The sequence below is a fragment of the Carassius carassius genome, chromosome 46 (assembly GCF_963082965.1).
Source record: "Carassius carassius chromosome 46, fCarCar2.1, whole genome shotgun sequence".
NCBI classification, from domain to species: domain Eukaryota; kingdom Metazoa; phylum Chordata; class Actinopteri; order Cypriniformes; family Cyprinidae; genus Carassius; species Carassius carassius.
This window is the reverse complement of record NC_081800.1, coordinates 4,955,334-4,975,631: the sequence shown is the minus strand read 5'-3', so window position 1 is coordinate 4,975,631 and position 20,298 is coordinate 4,955,334. Positions and strand designations below refer to the sequence as shown.

The 20,298-nt window shown below is 38.8% G+C and overlaps 1 protein-coding gene across 2 annotated transcripts in view; it reads left to right on the top strand.

The window, feature by feature from the left end:
• The window catches only part of LOC132129434 (FERM domain-containing protein 4B-like), a 53,965-nt gene that overhangs the window by 30,882 nt on the left and 2,785 nt on the right, over positions 1 to 20,298 (top strand). For both annotated transcript variants that reach the window (XM_059541035.1, XM_059541034.1), the window contains exons 12-22: positions 6,298 to 6,374; positions 7,482 to 7,620; positions 8,306 to 8,444; positions 8,706 to 8,839; positions 9,475 to 9,591; positions 10,087 to 10,315; positions 11,080 to 11,136; positions 11,400 to 11,541; positions 12,159 to 12,323; positions 12,556 to 13,340; positions 14,040 to 14,175. In XM_059541035.1, coding sequence (XP_059397018.1) covers positions 6,298 to 6,374; positions 7,482 to 7,620; positions 8,306 to 8,444; positions 8,706 to 8,839; positions 9,475 to 9,591; positions 10,087 to 10,315; positions 11,080 to 11,136; positions 11,400 to 11,541; positions 12,159 to 12,323; positions 12,556 to 13,340; positions 14,040 to 14,175 — 2,120 coding nt within the window. The remainder of the gene's footprint in view (positions 1 to 6,297; positions 6,375 to 7,481; positions 7,621 to 8,305; positions 8,445 to 8,705; positions 8,840 to 9,474; positions 9,592 to 10,086; positions 10,316 to 11,079; positions 11,137 to 11,399; positions 11,542 to 12,158; positions 12,324 to 12,555; positions 13,341 to 14,039; positions 14,176 to 20,298) is intronic.

The window sequence follows — 20,298 nt, the reverse complement described above, 5'->3', positions numbered from 1 at the left end:
CTACATTTTCTAATTAAAATGTATACTTTTACTCTGACACATTTCCCCTAAGTATATTCATTACTTACTACAATAGTCAGAAGAAGACAGACTGCAAGAAAGCAGGTTTGATGAATCAGTGGTCTGGCGTTTGCAAGTTAGACTCCTAAAAACACTTTTGCTCACAAGCAAGCAAGGGCGCGCCTCGCACAACTGCGGATGATTTCATTTTCACGTCAAGTCGAGTCTGAGGTGTGCGATACAGTATATCTGTGATAATGTTAAATGTTGTTGTAATGATGTGCAATCTTATCAAGTATATCACCAAATCACAGAGTGAACGTACGTGATTTATTAGTTTATTAAAATAAAAAATGCATGGCACTCTAATTTGTAGATGGCAAAAATGCTTCTGTATGCTTTTTATATTTAAACTTAATATCACACAAAGAGTAAAGTTAAAGTTAGCAATAAGTGACTTTAGACACAATATTTCTTGTTTTTGCTAAGTTTTGCCAACGAAAATTGTTCCATAAAAAGATTGCAGCATTACTTTGCGTCTTTGAGCTATGGTGTTTACTTATTGAATGAATCAGCTTTTTGAACGAATCAGTTGAATAAATGATTCAGTGAATCATTCATTAACACAGTCAAATGCTTTGTTTCTGAATGAATCGCTTGAATGTCAATGACTCGCTCATAAAGAGTCACTTGCTAACACCTACTGGCGGTTTTAATTTCACATTTCGACACTTTCTTTCATGTTTTTAAATATTTCAAATACCAGTATTCAGCATTTTATGTCAAAAACAAAACAATATTTATCCATCTTTAACTGCTGGTTAAATGCATCCATGTCGCCTCTGAGATACATAAACTGTGTGAATACATCTAAATGCTATGTCAGATGCAGATTCCAGAAATGTTTTCTTATGTTGGAATGAAAGACAATATAAGAACCGGATGAAGTGCTTCTTATTCTTACCCAAAGATACAAAATGGAAGAAAGAGTTCAAACTGAACACAATCTTGCTACTCAAGCTGTGTATGAACATTTTTATATTTGCTTCTTTTCCAACTTGTACTTTCAATACTAAAGTCCATTTAAGATTTTACATGACTTCATCTTCTACCAAAGTAATTTTCTGGTAAGATATCTGTACTTTTACTTAAACGTACAGTATGGAATTTTTGGCCACCAGGGGTCACTCAATCAAAATAATAACATAAGACGTACTTTGATGACGTCGGGAAAGAGCGTAGGCTCATGGGAGTTGTTGTTCATTGGAACACGCGCTCTGTCGCTCCCCACATTCCTCACTCATTTTAACTGAGGCCGGCGACACACTGGATGCGTGGCGCAAGCGTCTCAGCTGCGTGGCGTGTCAGTTTTTAATTCGGCTCCCATGTTAATAGGTTAGAGCTTGCAGACTGCCTGTGCCTCAAGGCGCGCGGAAAACGCATGCTTGCTAGAAATAGAACCGACGCCTATATTTCACGCGACACGCACACGTGTTGGAAGCGTTTCCAGGCAAAATATAATAGGAAAATATGTTTATATGTAATTTTGTACACAAATACATATTAATTCATGACATTTTGATGTTTGAAAGTCTATAGGTTGACATAAATTCAGATATAAATGTAATTTAAAAAATAAATAAATAATTATTGATTTTCAAATATTGCACCTGTCTATAGTCTATTTTGCCGTCAATACTGTTGACATTGTCCTTTATCAGTAGGCTTTATATTTATGTTCAACATGAAGTATAGATATTGTTGTCATGAAGACAAGAGCCTGGTCTGTCAGCGGTCTCCCTTTACCTACAGCAGCAGCAGCCTAGTATTTTGACAATCACATCTTTTCGAACGGAGAGATGTATGAATTATCAGACCCCTATCAAATCAATATTCCATCTAGCTAGTAGTAATATATGTTAAAAAAAACACAGTTACCTTTCATTAATAATTATAATTACGTTTATACTATGATATCGAACAAGATAGTGAACTGCATTTGAAGCTACTTTATCCAGCTAGATATAGAACACATGTAGATTTACATTATACTCTAAGTGAGAGCTAGTCCGTCTGCGTTTTACACAAGACATCATCGTTTCACAAAATATACGGATAGATATAGTTAGCTGAATGGATGCATACCTGTTTATTAGAATGCAAGCATCTCTCTGTAGTTTCAGCTTGTCACGAAGCTCTCTCTATCTTGGAAATGCAACTCCAATATTTACCCGTGTCTTGTTTGTTCTCTTGTCCCAAAACCTTCCCGGGTCATTTATTTCACCCGTACACTTGCGCTTCACAGAACGTGCAGGCAAAGCATAATCATGATCCATAACTAAGTATAGCTAATAGAACTAGATGTTTCAATCCCTTTAGTAGGAAACCCTTGACAGTAGCAATCGGTGTGGAGTGGCGAAAGGAGGGTAAGGTATGTCATTGGGGTCATCAGGTGGGCACCCTGCTTCATCGACGTTTCGTTGATTGAGGCCCACAACGTCTCCAGAAGGCTCAACGGTGTACCCAGCGTCCCAGGTACACCCCCCTCCATACCATACCCTCCATATTCCTGGTGGGCTCTGCTGGCAGGGGCGCCCTTCTCCCTGAGTCGGGCCTAAGCCTGACCGCATACCATCTGTCTCTACCTTGCTGCCCAGTTGGGGTCCTTACGTTTAATCCAGAGCCAGTTACTGCTTTTTTCGGCAGCACTTGACATGGACTTGATGGCCTGTTGGAGAGAGCGACCCTTCACCCCTAATTTTCTCAGCAAACTGGTGGTAGAAGTGGCAACAAATCCCCTGCAGCCCACCTCTACTGGGAAGATGCTGGTCTTCCAGCCATTCTGGGATGCTTCAGCTGCCAGGTCGGAATATTTGTTCTTTTTTCTCTCATAGGCCTCTTCAACCCCCTCTTCCCATGGTACTGTTAATTCCACAACATATGCCAGCTTTGTTGTTGGAGACCACAGGACCATGTCTGGCCGGAGTGTTGTAGCCGCTATTTCTGGGGGAAACACAAGCTTCTTATCAAGGTCCACTTCCAATTTCCAATCCCGCGCTGACTGCAGGATGCTTGCATCCTTAGGTGTTGTTCTATGCTCTTGATGCTGGCCAGCTGGTACAAAATTTGTGAAATTGACCTGTCCTGCCGATGTTTGTGGGAGATTGTTTGTGGTGGTTCGCTTCTGATCCAGTATTGATGCCAGCTCTCTGAGTACTTGGTTATGCCGCCAAGTATAGCGCCCTTGGGTGAGACTTGTAGTGCACCCTGATAGAATGTGCCTTAGGGATGCAGGTACTTGACACAGGGAACAGGTGGGATCTTCTCCATACCACTCTTTCAGATTTTGGGGGGAGGGTAGTAGGTCGTATGTAGCTCTGATGACAAAACTCAGCCGTGCTCCCTCCATCTGCCAGATGTCACGCCAGCTGATCTTTCTTTTCTCCAGACACTCCCAGTTGGTCCATCTCCCTTGCTTGGCCATTGAGACGGCTTTGGCATGTCGCTCTCCCTCCTCCTGTCTCCTAACTTCTTCTACCACTAGCTGTCTCTTCTGCACTGATGTTGCTTTATGCCACAGAGGAGTTTTTGGGATGAGTCCGAACCCTGCCCTCCCATGCTGAACTTGTCCAACCACATCTCTGAAGTGAAGCGCAGACTTTGCACTCTGAACAGCTTCTGATGGAATCCACTTAGTTATTGATTGAGGTATAAATACGAATATAAACAATATAAATATAAAATATAATAGTCTCGACCAAGGCTAGCTACTACTTTTTCTTCTTCGTCTCGTCTTTGCTTCTGTTCACCTTTGTATTTCGCGGTTCCGCAGGAAGTTAGATAAACTAGAGGGGTCAAAGTTTATATGACGCCATAGACGGGCGACAAAACATAAAAAAAAAACGTGCCGTGTCTTCTAATTAAACTATAATTTTCTCTGGATTTGAAAGTTCATGGAAACTTTCGGGATAATGTAAGTACACAACTAAAAAATATATATAACATAGATATAGTGATATCTGCTATTTTTAAAGCAGAAAAATTACATATTGCACCTTTAAGTATGGCTTTCAGGTACTTTTTACACCACTGCATTAAACAGTGTGCAGATGAAACACACGAGAAGAAAAAACAACTGTTATACCGGTGTGCATTGTACATATCTGATGTATTAAATATTCTTTTAATCCATTTTCATTCATTTTAATTTGATTTTAATAATAATAATAATAAAACATTTCTAATAAACATAATTCATAAAAACATTGTAATTTTTTTTTTTTTTTTTTTTTTTACATATTTTACAAAAATAGGGCCCTATAAAATGTTATATTTATTTTTTTTCTCAGAAATTCGGTGTAGTGTATTTACATTTTTCTGGTAATCAAATGAAGTCATAAAACTTCAACAATTTAATTAATATTTTAATCAAGTATAAATAAACAATTCATTTATCTTTTGGCTAAACTGAACAGTGGTTTGCTGTTAAAATTAAAAGAAAAAAAAAGTTTTAATAATTATTTTGTTAGTGTTAGTATTACATTGAAGTACACTCTACTCTACAAGTGTTATATTAGTAGTTATATTAGTATATTAGTGTTATATTTCTGTCATAATTTCTTCAAGTTAAACCAAACTGTGGACGGGATGCCGTGAAGCAGTGTTGCCAAGTCCACAGTTTTCCCTACTATTATCTTTAAGTCAAGTCAAGTCACCTTTATTTGTATAGCGCTTTTAACAATATAGATTGTAACAAAGCAACTGAACAGCATTAAATAGAAAGATAGTGTGTCAATAAAGCAAAAATGTAGTTCATCTTTGAATTCAGTGATGTCATCATCCAGCTCAGTTCAGTTTAAATAGTATCTGTGCAATCAAGACAAAAACGCCTTTTAATTAAGTGTCCCCAAATAAGCAAGCCAGAGGTGACAGCGGCAAGGAACCAAAACTTTTTACTATTTCTTAAAGTGTTATTTCCATGAAGGGGACAGAACGTGATTGGGTTTGTATTGATGAACAGTTGGGTTGGTTTTGTTTCTGAGACCTGGTCACCCTGCTGTACAGACCTTTGAGTTTCTGTGTCTATCTGTCAGTAAATTTCCTCCAATGAATCAGTAAAATGCTCAAGAAGTGACTCACAGGGCAGCTCTGGGGATGAAGTTCATGTGTTCATGGTTCATGTCTTATATAGTGGGATTGCAGAGGCTGAAAACAGTAAACCCCATTCTTATGACTGGTTCCACAGTTCCGTGCACATTTTTCTCTTCGTGAAACTCATTGGGCCCTAAAATCATAGTAGAGAAATTGTGGCACTGATAATGCACAAAATTATGTAACACACACAGATGGGATTATGAACCGAACAAATGGTTTAGTTTAATCTGGCTAGGGTAGAACAGGTGGAGCAGTGACCCAGTCTGAGTGAGAGTGATCCACCCTGGACTTTAGCTAAGTTTCACAGCAGGGAGGAGAGCCTGGGATGCACGAGTCCTTGCTGCTCTGGTATCTGACTGATGTCATGAGCAGAAAGGCTGGGCCAACACTGCGTGCCTCAGCTCCTGTAGGAAACCTGATGAGACAAGTCAGGAACCGCAAATAAAGACTGCTTCGGCAGAGTAGACGTTAACATAATGAAGAAGCTCAGGATTTGATTAACATCATTTGACCTTCAGAACCACCGGTAAGAGGCTCTAAAAGCTGGATAATTAAATTTCAGATGTTTCAATAAGTCTTGAAAGAGTTTGCTCTTGTCGGTAACCTGCAGATTCCTCTGCTGAAATGTGATCGTGTAAAACCGTGAAGGAGAAAGTGTTTATACTGTATTTCATAATGTTTATCGGTAAAGTATTGGTAGTGTATATATATATATATATATATATATATACTAATGGTAGAATAACCATAGAAATTTTAGGAGTGCTGTCAAATGTCTAAATAAAAAAGTACCTTTCAAAGATTTGGGGTCAGAGATAAAAAAAAAAAAAAAATGAATTCATAATTTTTTATTGTAAAATTAAAACTTAAAATGCAGTCTCGGTGAGCAGGAGATACTTTTTTTGAAAACATCACAAATATTACCAACCCCAAACTTTTGAATGACAGTGTATGTGTACTCAATATGATTGAATCAACTTCAGTATGTATTCAGTTATTATTTATATATGTACATACAGTACTGCAGCGGTTGTCAGGTTGACGTGTAGCGAGTCATTTTGCAGTGAGGTGTAGTCAGTGAAGCACCTGGACTCACTGTCGGCTGTGAAACTCTCTCTCGCATGTTGTTTTGTCCTGCATTAGCTCTTCCAGTGGAAGCAGTTGGAGAACTTGTACTTCAGAGAGAAGAAATTTGCTGTGGAGGTGAATGACCCTCACAGGTGAGGAGAAAAGCTTGTTTTGAAGACTGATCTTGGATCTGTGTGTGTGCATAAGAGATCATATGAGAGCTGCTTTCCACCAAATATAAACTACTGGTCAAAGTTTTTGGGGTTGGTGAGATATTTTTTTTTAAGAAGTCTCTTCTAGGCCCAGTAAGCCTGCATTCATTTGATCAAAAATACAGTAATATTCTGAAATATTTTTACAATTTGAATACCTCTTTTCTCTTTGAATATTTTTAAAATGTAATTTTTTCCTCTTATGTAAAGCTGTATGTTCAGCATCATTCCTCGATCATTCTTCAGTGTCACGTGATCGTCAGAAATCATTCTAATATGCTGATTCACTGCTCAAGAAACATTTCTGTTTCTTATCAGTGTTGAAAACAGTTTTTATGTATATTTACATATTTTTGTGGAAACCATGATCATTTTTTTTTCTGTTTTTCTTTTCTGTGATAAATGGAGATTTCAGAGGAACAACATTTATTTCAAATAGAAATCTTCTGAAATGTATTTATTTTTGTATTTAATTCAATGCATCCTTGCTGAATAAAAGTATTAGTTTATTCAAACGAAAATCTTACTGATCCCAAACCTTCGAAATGGTAGTTAAATCTCTAGCTTTAACTGTTTATGGCTTGATCTCAACTCACAAATAAAAATAAAATAAAAAAAGTTTTTTGCAATTTTTTTAATATATATATATATATATATATATATATATATATATATATATATATATATATATATATATATAAACAGTATATGAATCAGTTTAATTTGCATTGTAATTCTTTAAAGGTGTAAGATATATATTAAGCCTTATATAATGCAACAAGAAAATGAAAATGTTAAAAATAAAACGAAGATTCTAAAAATATTTTGACAGTGTAAAATAATAATGCCTCTTAATGTAATAAATGCAAATGTATTATTAATATCTATTAAAAGTTATTAAAAGATTAGTACATGTAAAAAATGTCTTAGTATGCAATGTGTTAGTTGCTGGAGTTGTTAGTTGAGTGTGAATTTGAGTGTTTTGCAGTTTCTTCTGTGAACGTGTTCCAGTGATCATGCTGTGTGTGTGTGTGTGCGTGCGTGCAGGCGAACAGTGACTAAACGCACATTTGGTCAGACGGGGCTGGTGATCCACACTTGGTATGCCAGTCACTCATTGATCAAAACCATTTGGGTCATGGCCATCAGCCAACACCAGTTCTACCTGAACAGAAAACAGAGCAAAGTAAGTCACCACACACCACGGTTGAAGATTATATAAGTGCAGTAGATTCATAAGGACTGATAAGATTCAAAGCCAAAAAGTTACATCAGGCGTTACACCATTTCAGAATTATGAAACATTTCCTGTTCTTAATAATAGTCACTCTACACCCATGTCTTGTGGCAGAGCAGAGGACTGTGTGTGTTTGTGTTTCATCAATTTTCATGTTTTCAGGTTCTATCTATTTTCATCTAGAACAAAATTAACAATTCTGTAACCCACAGGAAGGAAAGATCACAAATTAGTTTTTAACCCTGTAAAGCCTGACATACATACATTTTTTTAAATGGAACAATATATTGCATTTTTTGAAAAATATATTTTCAAAAAAATCTACAAAACTAAACTAAAATAATTTATGAATAATCAAGTAGACCAAAGCTGCTTCTAGTAAACGATCATATTGAAATTTTACTAACAATATAAAAGTTATCTTACGCTTACTTTATAAAAGATTTAAAAGCGTGAAGTAAAAGACATGTAAACCATGACCTGAAGAGTGACACTTTTTGATGAGACTAAGCATTGAAGGCATGTAGTAGATTGTGTACAGCAGGTTTTGATGATGCTGATCATTTAGAGACCTATGTAGTTGACTTAATAGGGTTAGTTTAATATCCTGTATCCTATTTATATCAATTAACAGGCAAAAATCACCACAGCCAGAAGTTTAGGAGACATCGCGACTGACCTGACAGAGAACGGAGCATCAAAGATGAACAAACTGAGTGCAGGGGTGAAGAATCAGCTCATCATGGCCAGTAACGGGAGTCTGGTTTCAACAGGTACTTGAGCTCTGATCCCCAGAATAGTTCAACAGTATTTGACGGTTGAGTCAGCCTCTGTTTACCAGCGTGTCTACACACATCCACAGATATCCGTTCACTTATTTAGCGTTAATGAGCTGCTCAGATGGCTTCTTTTTCTCTTTTCTTTTTTGCTTTCTCTCAAGCCTTTCCTGCAGACTCATTGTAGACTTAAAGTTCATTGACATGGTCTTTTTTTCTTTTTTACCTGTCACCATGAACGCATGCATTATTTCACAGGTTCTGCTGACTCTGAAATGAATGACGACCAGAAAAAAGAGAAACTTGCGGAGCTGAGAAAGAAAGAGAGAGAGCTCCAGGACACGCTAAGCCAAAAACTGACAGAGCTGAAAGAAATATGCCTGCGGGAGGCTGTAAGAGCAAACAACAGTGTTTTTTTGTGTGTGTGTGTGTGTTGTGAACACTATAAAACATCCAGTCTTATAAATAACAGAATAGTACATATACTATGTATTATAACAGTTGTATTGTTTTTACGCTAATCAGTAAACCAGAAAATTGGGAAGCTTTGAAAAAACTCAACCAGTTTTTTTTTTTTTTTTTTTTAGTAGCCAGTGGAACTAAATTGTATAACCTGTACATACCGTTAAAAGGTTTGGGCTCAACTTTTTAATTTTGAAGAAATTCGTCATTTTAGCGAGCAAGGATGCATTAAACTGATAAAAGAGCAACAGTAAAGTCATTTATAATGTAACAAAATTATTCTATTTCAAATAAATGATATTTATTTATTATTATTATTATTATTTACTTTCTATTCATCAACGAATCCTGAAAAATAAAATGTATCATGTTTTCCTCAGAATTCACACACACACACACACACACACACACACACACACACAGACACACACACACACACACACACACACACACACACACACACGCACACACACATATATATAATGTATGTGTATATACAGAAATGTTTCCTGAGCATTTTCTTTGTGACTTTCATCCATTAACAGCATGTTTTATCTTTTTTCAGCAACTTACTGGCAAACTTCCGAAAGAGTTTCCCCACATCAAAGGCGAAACTCCTCCTCATGTTCGGAGGAGAGTCGGGACGGCTTTCAAATTAGATGACCTTTTCCCCTATAATGAGGTTAGTGTGAAACACTGCCACACAACAGTGTTGTGGGTCTATTGCTATGAGACTGTCCTGAACTGGTCAAATGCCAGCATGCTATTTCTAGCTCACGTGTGTCTGTATGTGGAAGCGTTTGTCCATTTACACCTGTAAGATTTTAGCTACCAAATAATTTCAGCTTGTGGCCTTGTATAGGAGATCAATCTTGGAAAAAAGGTGCTTGTTTTGTACAAAGAATTCTGCTTGTTGATTGGTGGCTTCACCCACAGCTTTTTTTAGGTTTTGGCCTTAATTAAAGACCCCATGGGATCATGACAGGTTATAATTTTATGAGTTATATTCATCTGTATTAGCTGTGAGGCAATCTACATGTGTAAAAGTTGACAAAATAAGCATCTCTTTGCATTTTACTAAAAAGAGCACAAATACTGATGACTCTGCTCACTCATACCAACAGGCGTATTTACATTTCTGGACCGATTTAAAATCGACATTGTTTTGACTTCCCAGGATCCATACCTCAGAAATTTGGAGAGTCGCTTTGCATTGCAGCAGAAAATCGTGGAGGCAGCCAAGAAGCTCGCTGCCGAGCCTGACATCTCTAAATTAGTGAGGAAAAAAAGGAGGAGGAACTGTCTGGATGCCATGCAAAAGCTGCAGGAGATCGAAGATGAAATGAATCAATACAGACTGAAGAAAGGGCAGAAACCCACACAGAGGGCTTCTGTGATAATAGCAGGTATGTTAAGACAGATGTTCACTGAAGTGGCTCGTCACAGGTCTAGGACAACCCGTCATGCATAAAAACTACAAGATTAAAAAAAAAAAATTATTCCCACATGCATGAAAAATCTTGACCTGATCCTTAGTCATATTATCCATATTTATTTAGAATAGTTTTAACATCTGTTGATAGAGCCTTGTCAAAAAGAAATGTGCTTAATTCTATTGAAAGTGCACTTGTGTTCAAGTCGTAAACGTATATTTAAAAAAAACTGTACTTACTGATAATATAATATTAATCAAATAAAAGGCCACTTAAGTGACTCAAAGAGAGATGCTTTCATAACTGTTTCTTTTAAAAAGTGCATGTCATAAATGTTATACTTAAAAGTACATTTTAAATCATTGTTTTAATAATCTTTCATAGTGTTTTAAAGAAGTACACTTATTTTAATGTGTTGACTAAAATAAAGCACACGTAAAGTACTTGATTGGAATTTTAACGTAGTGCGTTATTCAAAATTACATTTAAAGTTTAGATTTTTAAAAGGACCAACTTGCTAATTTATCATTACGAATTACTAATTAAATACATGACATAGAAGTTTAAACAGTAATTTGTGTGATTAATAATAAAAAATAATAGGGCATAATCAATCAAACAACAATAAATGTGATTGATTAATTTGATTAATAATTTAATGTTGTTAATTCAATTAAATGTTTGATTTAATTAATGTAGTGTTTTATTAACATAACATCATTCTCTTTTTTCCATAGATGAACTGGCTCAGTCCGAGTGCAGCTCCCTGTGTGAAAGTCTTCCTCTAGATGATGGTAATGACATCAATTATGAACCCACTATCAGCTCTCTACTTATGTAATTAAGATTTATTAGAATACACTACTTCACTTCCAGTGCTTCTCTCTCAGCATTGTTCTCTAACGTAGGCACTGAGTCATGCACATCAACACACTCATAATAGATCATTTATCATGCAGAACCAACAATGAATTCATATAATATTATTTGATCGGGATGCAATCAAATGTAGCCGAGCAGAAAACACAGCAGTCAAAAACCATATTTGTGTCTTCAGAAGATGATGGCCAGAGGCCGCGCTCCCGCTCCGTCCAGTGTTCCCCGTGTCTTAGTCCTCCTCTGTCATCGTCCGGCCTGGAATACGACACAGAGAGACGATCCTCATCCAGCGACACACACCACGACAGAGCTCTTAATAGGTGTGAATACTCACAGTACAACATGATCTTCTAGGCTCAATAGGGTATATGTTGAACGTTACCTGACCAAACCCAGAAAACAGGTCTCATCGCTTCCGCTTGCCGGACAACGTGTTAACAGCGGTGTTAAATAGTAGCAAAATCTATGGACTTTTAAGATTATCAGTTAAACTATCAAGCTATTTTTATTGTTGACATTTATTTCATTTTTATATCTAAATGTTAGTGAAAGGTATAAAAATAAAAAAACATTTAGATATCAGTCTGCATATGTGATGGACATTGGTTATGATCATCATTGTTATCTACTTTGAAGGCATCTTGAGTAAAACTGCTTCATATTTAACGAAGCATAAGCAAAACACTTGAACCAGAAGCGATGAGACCCAGTTATCGAAATAAAAAAGTCTGTTGCGCATAACCCATGGTTATGGAAAAAAGCAGCATTGTCCTTATGCAAAAACAATATTTATTATTTTTTGTCTTGATATCGGGTTAAAGATTACCCAGACAGGTTCTTGACAGATTTCGTAAGATTTAATGTCTGAGCTCTTGGTTTAGCCATCACCTGACATTTCTCTTTCATCTGAAGTATTCTTTTGCCGGTTTTAATTTAGATTAGATCATGAGGTCCAAGGGCCAGGACATTATTACACCCCCCGAGAGGTGTTCTCTGCCCAAAGCAGTCCGTGTAAAACTTTACCTAGAATGCCGAAGGACCCCCGCAGCTTACCCCAAACCCCCGTCATGCCCCGTAACGCCTACAGCAGCAGCCAACTCAGGTGAGCTGACTTGGTCCATTAAAAACTACTTGGAAAATCTTAGCGTAACAACACTCATAACATCACAACACCCTAGAATTGTGGTGGCGACGCAATTCAAACACAACTGAAAATTTCTTCAAAAATTTTAAAAGTCTAGTTGTCTTTGTGGTTTTTATATGTTTTAGGTATTTTATTTTATTCAGTGCACTCTCTTTCACCAAAACAAATGATATTTATTGGTCTCCTGTAGATCGGAAGGTTATATCCGTGGTTTCCGGCACCGCAGCGGCAGTTTGGAGTCCCAGTCACAACTTCTCCACTCTCACTGCGCAAACAAATTGGCTTTTCCTCTGTCTCCTTCCCGCCGTAGCAACAGCACTGAGGTGCTGGACGACTGCTCATCCTATACCAGCATGTCCAGCATGGACTATTGCCTCCCCTGCTCAGCCACTCCTCCCCGCCGCATGCTAGACTCGCAATCCCATGATTACCGGCTCCACCGCAAAGTGGAGATCTACGGAAATACAGGCAGCATGCCTAACTTGGTCCCTCAAAACTCCAGCTGTTATGGCTACCAGCAGAATCACTATGGCCCTACTGCGTGCTACATGACTGGGTATCCCGGGCTTGAATATGAGCCTTGTTCTAATGGAGCTTACGTTTACGAAAGTGAGCTTGAGGGTCACTATAACATCAACCCCACTTACCCAGCACATGGTTACCAGAGTCGTAGTCGGAACAGGCATTATGGAATAGAAGGGTCGGATAATTTGTCACAGAATCCATATGCCACCGTGAGGCCCCCTAGAGGACGACAGGGACCCTTGAATCAGGTGCTGACGAAGAACATGTACAAGGCTTTGGTGGCGGAGCATTTGAAGGGATGGTACAATCGCAGTGCTGGGCACAGGGAACCAGGTGCCTATCAGCTGGTGTACACCTACAAATATGACAGAGGTTCCCAGCACAGCCTGGGCTACCAGACGCTGCCCGCACCCTTCACCCACTCCAGCAGAACCAACTCGTTCTCCTCAGGTAGGTCCTCAAACATAACACAATGTATAAAATCAATCATATTGGCGTGACTTATCCACTGCGCCAACACCACCCCATGATTATGATGTTTTAACTGACTGACGTTATGATAACTGACTTTATATATTTGAATGTGTATTTTCATCCCAGCCTGGGATGATAGACTTGATATCATTAAGTTATCATGAATGACGTCATTATGTTAGAGCGTAAAAGAACAGATGAACCATTTTTTTTTTAAATCGGTTAATTGAAACGAACTGTCCAAAAGAACCAGTTTACAGAAAAGAACCGGACTTCCTATCACTAAAATGACATAAAAAAGTGACGTGACATACAGCCAAGTATGGTGACCCATACTCAGAATTCGTGCTCTGCATTTAACCCATCCAAAGTGCACACACACAGCAGTGAACACACACACGGAGCAGTGGGCAGCCATTTATGCATTGGTGCCCGGGGAGCAGTTGGGGGTTCGGTGCCTTGCTCAAGGGCACCTCAGTCATGGTATTGCCGGCCCGAGATTCAAACCCACAACCTTAGGGTTAGGAGTCAAACTCTCTAATAACTAAGCCACGACTTCCCCATCACTAGTTGACATTCTTGCAAAGTTACTTATAAAGTTAGTAGAATATCAAAAGTGGATTATGAAATTTAAGTTAACATTACTTACCATATCACACCTCTCTTCCTCACTAGTGTCATCTACTGCCAGTGGAGGGGGAAACTGGCAGAATCATTTAGCCATGGGTCTGACTGATGGTGAATTGCCAGACGGTCCCTTGAGTGCTGGGGCATACAGTCCTTCATACAGTCGCAGTCCTACACACAACAGGTGAGACAGAAAAGCAGTCTTTTGTCTGCAGTCTTTTCTAGAAGTATCTAGTTATTCTGGCACCTTGAGTTGCTGGTTCAAGCGTGTTTAATTAGGGTTTAAGCAAAACTATTCAGGACAGTGGCCCTCCAGGACCAGAATTGGACAACCTTTCTGTGACTTTTGACTGGCGTTCTGTAGCAGGTGACTATAAAATTTACAAATTTAAACTTTCACAAATTAAAATGAGGCTTTGAGACTGTTATTATGTCATAATGGCTTAAGGCCAGTCCTGTTCCTGGAGGGAGTTCAAACACACCCACCTGGAAGTTTCAAGCGATTCTGAGGACCTTGATGAACTGGTTAAGGGGTGTTTAATTAGGACTGAAGCTGAACTCTGCAGGATAGTATTTGACACCCTGGCTTAAGGCCCTAGGTAACAGCTAATGTTTACAACATGTTGTGTTTTGATAGGGTGACCAAATGTGCCGTTTTCCCAGGACTCGTCCTGGCCAGGATTTCTATATTGCCTAAAATATCCAGGTTTGGCTATGGTTTCCTGTTTTCATACTTAAAGGAGTCATACCCTCGTATTACCTTGGATACCTACTGCTGTATTATAGTCTTTCAGGCCCTTCTAAAAAAGAAAATTGGAAAAAAAATAAACACAGAGCTCCTCAGACCCTTATCTCTGTAGGCATTATTGTCTCGCGAGATCTGATGCGATATTTTGGCTGTCGTGGACGGTCATTATAATAATGCAAATGAGGGGCACGTTGATTGGTTGCAGGAAGGAGGGGGGTTGACACCGCAGGTAACGCTTTAGCATATCATTACAAACTGGCATCATGGCGCAAGTTGTGAATGAATGCGACCGGCTTCCCGGCCAGCGCCGTTTAGGGCTTAAATCAAACTTCATTCACGCACACATATGATACACGCTTGCATATATACTAAGTACTAGTCACACATACATGTATATGAACTATCTACGCACATAAAGTTACTCATATGAGACGTGAGCACAGCACACACACACAAATATAAGACGTGAGCACACACACACACAAACTAGACGGGGCCTCATGTAAGCATTAGGCAATAAATAATCAATAACCGAATTCATGATGATCTCAGTCATTTGTTTTTTGCAAAGTACGTTAGCAGCCATTCCCCATACCTTGAAGCTAATACTCCTGCCAGTGTTGTGCCTGAACGCGTTCATTGAACGATAGTTCATGAACTCGTTCATATTTTGGGCGAACATGAACTGAACGTACCGCATTACTGCCTGATGAACGTTACTGTGAAGTCGTTCATTCTGGTGTCTGCACGCTCTCTCTCAGTTTAACTTCGTTCAGTAGGATGCCAGATTTCTATAAAGCCTTCCAGGCGAAAACACACCGTAAACCGGCCTTAATATGTAGCGGAAAAAACACCCAATCTGGCAACGCCAGACTCTCTTGTTCAAAGTCGCTCATCAAAATGAACAAATCTTTTTTCGAGTCATTTCGTTCATTTAAGGGGCTTTAAATGTTACTATTAACTGGCAAATTCCCCGAACACATCAACCTACGCAATCTTGATCATATTCTGAATTAAGAAATCATTATAATGCAGTCAAAAGTCCGTTTTTGCTGTCCGTTTACAGGGAACATAAATAATTACTTCACCTCCAGTCTTTCGTTTATTTATCTAGTGACAGACGTAATAGCAGCATACAATAGCCGCATTAGCAGTTAGATGCTGTTTGTTACACACAGTAGAGCAATAAAAACACAGTCTTACCGTTTCAATTGCAGGGAATTTTGTTGGAATGGCGCTTTTCCCGAGCTTCGATGCCAACTTCGCCTGATATTGCCCCAAATTTGTGAAGGATTTCGGCGTACAATGTTTAGCACAAACACGTAACGATAAGCCAGTGGAAAGGTTGAAGGAACCGCGTCATTAAAAATGAATTTAATCAACTGGTCTCTGATAGCTAGGTCCGTTCTTGGTAGAGAAAACACATTTACATGTTGATTCTGGCAGTCAACCACAGAGCAACTCACGTGTGCACTACTCCAGCATCTTTCGCAACTGAATATGAGGGGGAGAGGGGAAGGGCGAGCTTCCTGCTGCGGTGTCCATATATGGTATATCCTGCCCCGTCTTGACGTCAAGACGGGGAAGAAATCAAAATCTCGTATTTGAGTGCGCGTGCACGTGGGCTATTTTACAAACCCTGAGGTAAACAAACGCTTCACTTTTAAATATCGGCTTCCCGGCCAGTGTATAATCGTTAGGCAATCATAACATACATTGATTCTCGTGGAAAAGTGAAAATTGTGGGTCATGACTCCTTTAATGAAGGTAATGATCGTTTGACCAATTACATACAGACATTGTACGTAATCAACCAATCGTGGTGCATGAGAAGTTGGGATCTACAGAGAATGGTCAAAGCGATGCAAATACGTGTTTGTGTTCTACTTGAATCAGCACTGAGCAGACCTATCGGTGTATGACATCAAAGTACTGTGAGAGCGATTCAAAAGCACAAGAAGCTGTCTGCTCTCTAGAGCTCTCACTGTACTTTATCATACAACAATTGTCCTGCGCAGTGCAAACAAAGCCAAAACGTGGATATTTTAGGCAATACAGAAATCCTGTATGGTGCTTTATTCCTTTTCTGCTTCCGGAAGACCTGGCACACTTAGTCTTCACTGATATGAATTGCAGGTGTGGGGGAGAGGAGAGGTTGCATGAGGAGTGAATGGTGTGAATGTTTGTGCGGAAAGGTGTTCAGAGCGTGTGTGTTGTGTTTTTTCAAACCTGCAGTAAAACTCATTCAGATCGTCTGCCAGTTGTTGATGCTCCACAGTGCTGGGGCATGGTGTCTTGTAGGTGGTGATCTACTTCAGACTTTTTCACACTGATGCTGAGTCTTTATTTTTTAGAAAAGTCCATCTATGCCACTCTGATCTCCTTTTCCAGTGTGTATTTAGCCTGTTTATACAAGACTTTTTCCCCCTTCCTGTAAGCATCTTCTTTGGCCTGACAGAGCTGTCTAATTTTTTCAGTGAACCATGATTTGTCATTGTTGTAAGTTAAATGCTTCCTGGTAGGAATCCACATATCGTCACAGAAATTAATATATGATGTTACAGTCTCTGTGAGCTCGTCCAGATCGGGGGCAGCAGCTTCAAAAACACTCCAATCAGTGAGGTCAAAACAAACTTGTAAATCCTGGTTTGCTTCATTAGTCCATCTTTTTAAATCAAGTCAAGTCCCCTTTATTTATATAGTGCTTTAAACAAAACCGAATGTGTCAAAGCAACGGAACAACATTAATTAGGAAAATAGTGCGTCAATAATGCAAAATGACAGGTTAAAGGCAGCTCATCATTGAATTCAGTGATGTCATCATGCAGCTCAGTTCAGTTTAAATAGTATCTGTGCAATCATTTGCAATCAAGTCAATGATTTTGTCCCCAACTAAGCAAGCCAGAGGGGACAGTGGCAAGGAACCAAACTCCATCGGTGACAGAATGGAGAAAAAAACCTTGGGAGAAACCAGGCTCAGTTGGGGGGCCAGTTCTCCTCTGACCAGACGAAACCAGTAGTTCAATTCCAGGCTGCAGCAAAGTCAGATTGTGCAGAAGAATTATCTGTTTCCTGTGGTCTTGTCCTGGTGCTCCTCTGAGACAAGGTCATTACAGGGGATCTGTATCTGGGGCTCTAGTTGTCCTGGTCTCCGCTGTCTTTCAGGTATGTTGAGGTCCTTTCTTGGTGCCTATCCACCATCTGGTCTGGATACGTACTGGATCCGGGTGACTGCAGTGACCCTCTGATCTGGATACAGACTGGATCTGGTGGCTACGGTGACCTCGGAATAAGAGAGAAACAGACTAATATTAGCGTAGATGCCATTCTTCTAATGATGTAGCAAGTACATCGGGTGTTATGGGAAGTGTTCACGGATCGGGTTTACGTAATTAATGCAGCCCAAATCCTTTAACGGATTTGGATATTAAAAGCATATTAGTATGTTATGTGTAAGCCAGGTTAAAGAGATGGGTCTTTAATCTAGATTTAAACTGCAAGAGTGTGTCTGCCTCCCGAACAATGTTAGGTAGGTTATTCCAGAGTTTAGGCGCTAAATAGGAAAAGGATCTGCAGCCCGCTTTTGACTTTGATATTCTAGGTATTATCAAGTTGCCAGACTTCTGAGAATGCAGCGGACGTAGAGGATTATAATGTAACAAGAGCTCATTCAAATACTGAGTTGCTTAAACCATTCAAGTAGCAGAGATTTTAAAGTAAGCAAGGAAGAAAGATTTTAAAATCTATACGATGTTTGATAGGGAGCCAGTGCAGTGTTGACAGGACCGGGCTAATATGGTCATACTTCCTGGTTCTAGTAAGAACTCCAGCTGCTGCATTTTGGACTAGCTGTAGTTTATTTATTAAGCGTGCAGAACAACCACCCAATAAAGCATTGAAATCATCTAACCTTGAGGCAGGGCCGTAGCTGGGGTCAGCGGGGCCCCCGTGAAGTTTGTACCAGTGGGCCCTGTTTGAAATTGTTTAATTTGTATGTTCGTTTATTTTTATTTATTTGTGCTATTTACACAATGTATAATTTTTTTTTCAAGTTTGTAGGTGTCAAGGTACAGAAACTGAATAATTAAATGTAAAATAGCACTGGATAGTCTTCAATGTAAAAATGAAATATACAATCAAACCTACATTTATTCAGACACCTTCAACATTTCTCACATTATTACAATTTATTTGCTATCGCTTGTAAAATGGTTATAAAATATAACAAGAACTTAGTTAAACTGTCAGAACAAATTTGTCTTGATAATTTCATAACTTAGATAGAAATGTATGTAATGGATTACAATCAACCAAAACTACAGACAACTGTTATTATGACAATATTTACACAACTATCAATACTTTGTTCACCAATTACCATGCAATTCTTAATTTTGTTCAGACTGTGGTGTGAAAAGCTTGCATTAGCAATTCAAAAAAAAGAAAAAAAAACACATAAGCAATACATGGTGCTTTATAAGGTGCTGAATAATTTTTGGTCCCAATTATTTATATTTATAAATATATATATATATAATATAGATTTAATAGTTTCTGTTACATAATCAAGTTTTTAATTATATCTGGTGTCTGAATAATTTTTGGTTTGACTGTTAAAACTACAAAATAATTCAGTCAAGAGCAGTGAGTGATTTTCATTTTCATTTTCTTGGATTAACATTACAGCAGCCAGAAGCTAAATTAGGCGCGGTCACTTTAAGAGACGATGAACGCATCCAATATAATACACATCCCATTTTTTTCCTCAACTGTTTACTTTCACTTAAGAAATAACTGACAGTTTTTTCGAGCATAGTTTCCAAGGCGGATATTTTGTATGTATTTGTCGGCACACGAGCAAAAAGAACCAAATTCGGTGTCAAGTGTTTTGAGACGCCTTTCTCTGTGTGAGCCTGAACACCAGAACACCGCGGTGCTGAATTGGGCTCTTTCACATCTTTTTATTTGTTCAAACTGCGATTTGTATTTGTTCTTTCAGGTGCAGGAGGGACTTCGAGGAGAACTTTGCAGAAGAGAGCTCGGTTCTGTGTTACTGTCGGTGATACGCTGCTCTCTCTTGATCTCTCTCGTGCGCACCGAACACAGCGCGCGAGTAACCAGCTCTGTTCAGCTTTTCCGCGCCTTGTGTTTGGATGCTTTAATATTTAAATTGACAAGCGGTAAGCCTTAAAAACATGTGAAAAATATAAGCTTTTGTGACGATGCGCAGCTGTGGCCCGTCAACCGCCTCAGCCAGGCGGTTGAGATCGTTGGGGGCCCCCCCCCATCCGTGGGCCCCTATAATCGTCACCACCTTTCACCCCACTAGCGACGGCCCTGCCTTGAGGTCATAAATGCATAGATTAACATTTCTGCATTTGACATTGAGAGCATAGCTCGTAATTTAGATATATTTTTGAGATGGAAAAATGCAGTTTTACAAATGCTAGAAACATGGCTTTCTAAGGAAAGATTGGTATCAAATACCAATCTCTTCATTCACTGATACGAATTGATGGCGGTCATATACGTATGATTTAGACCATACTAATGCACTTC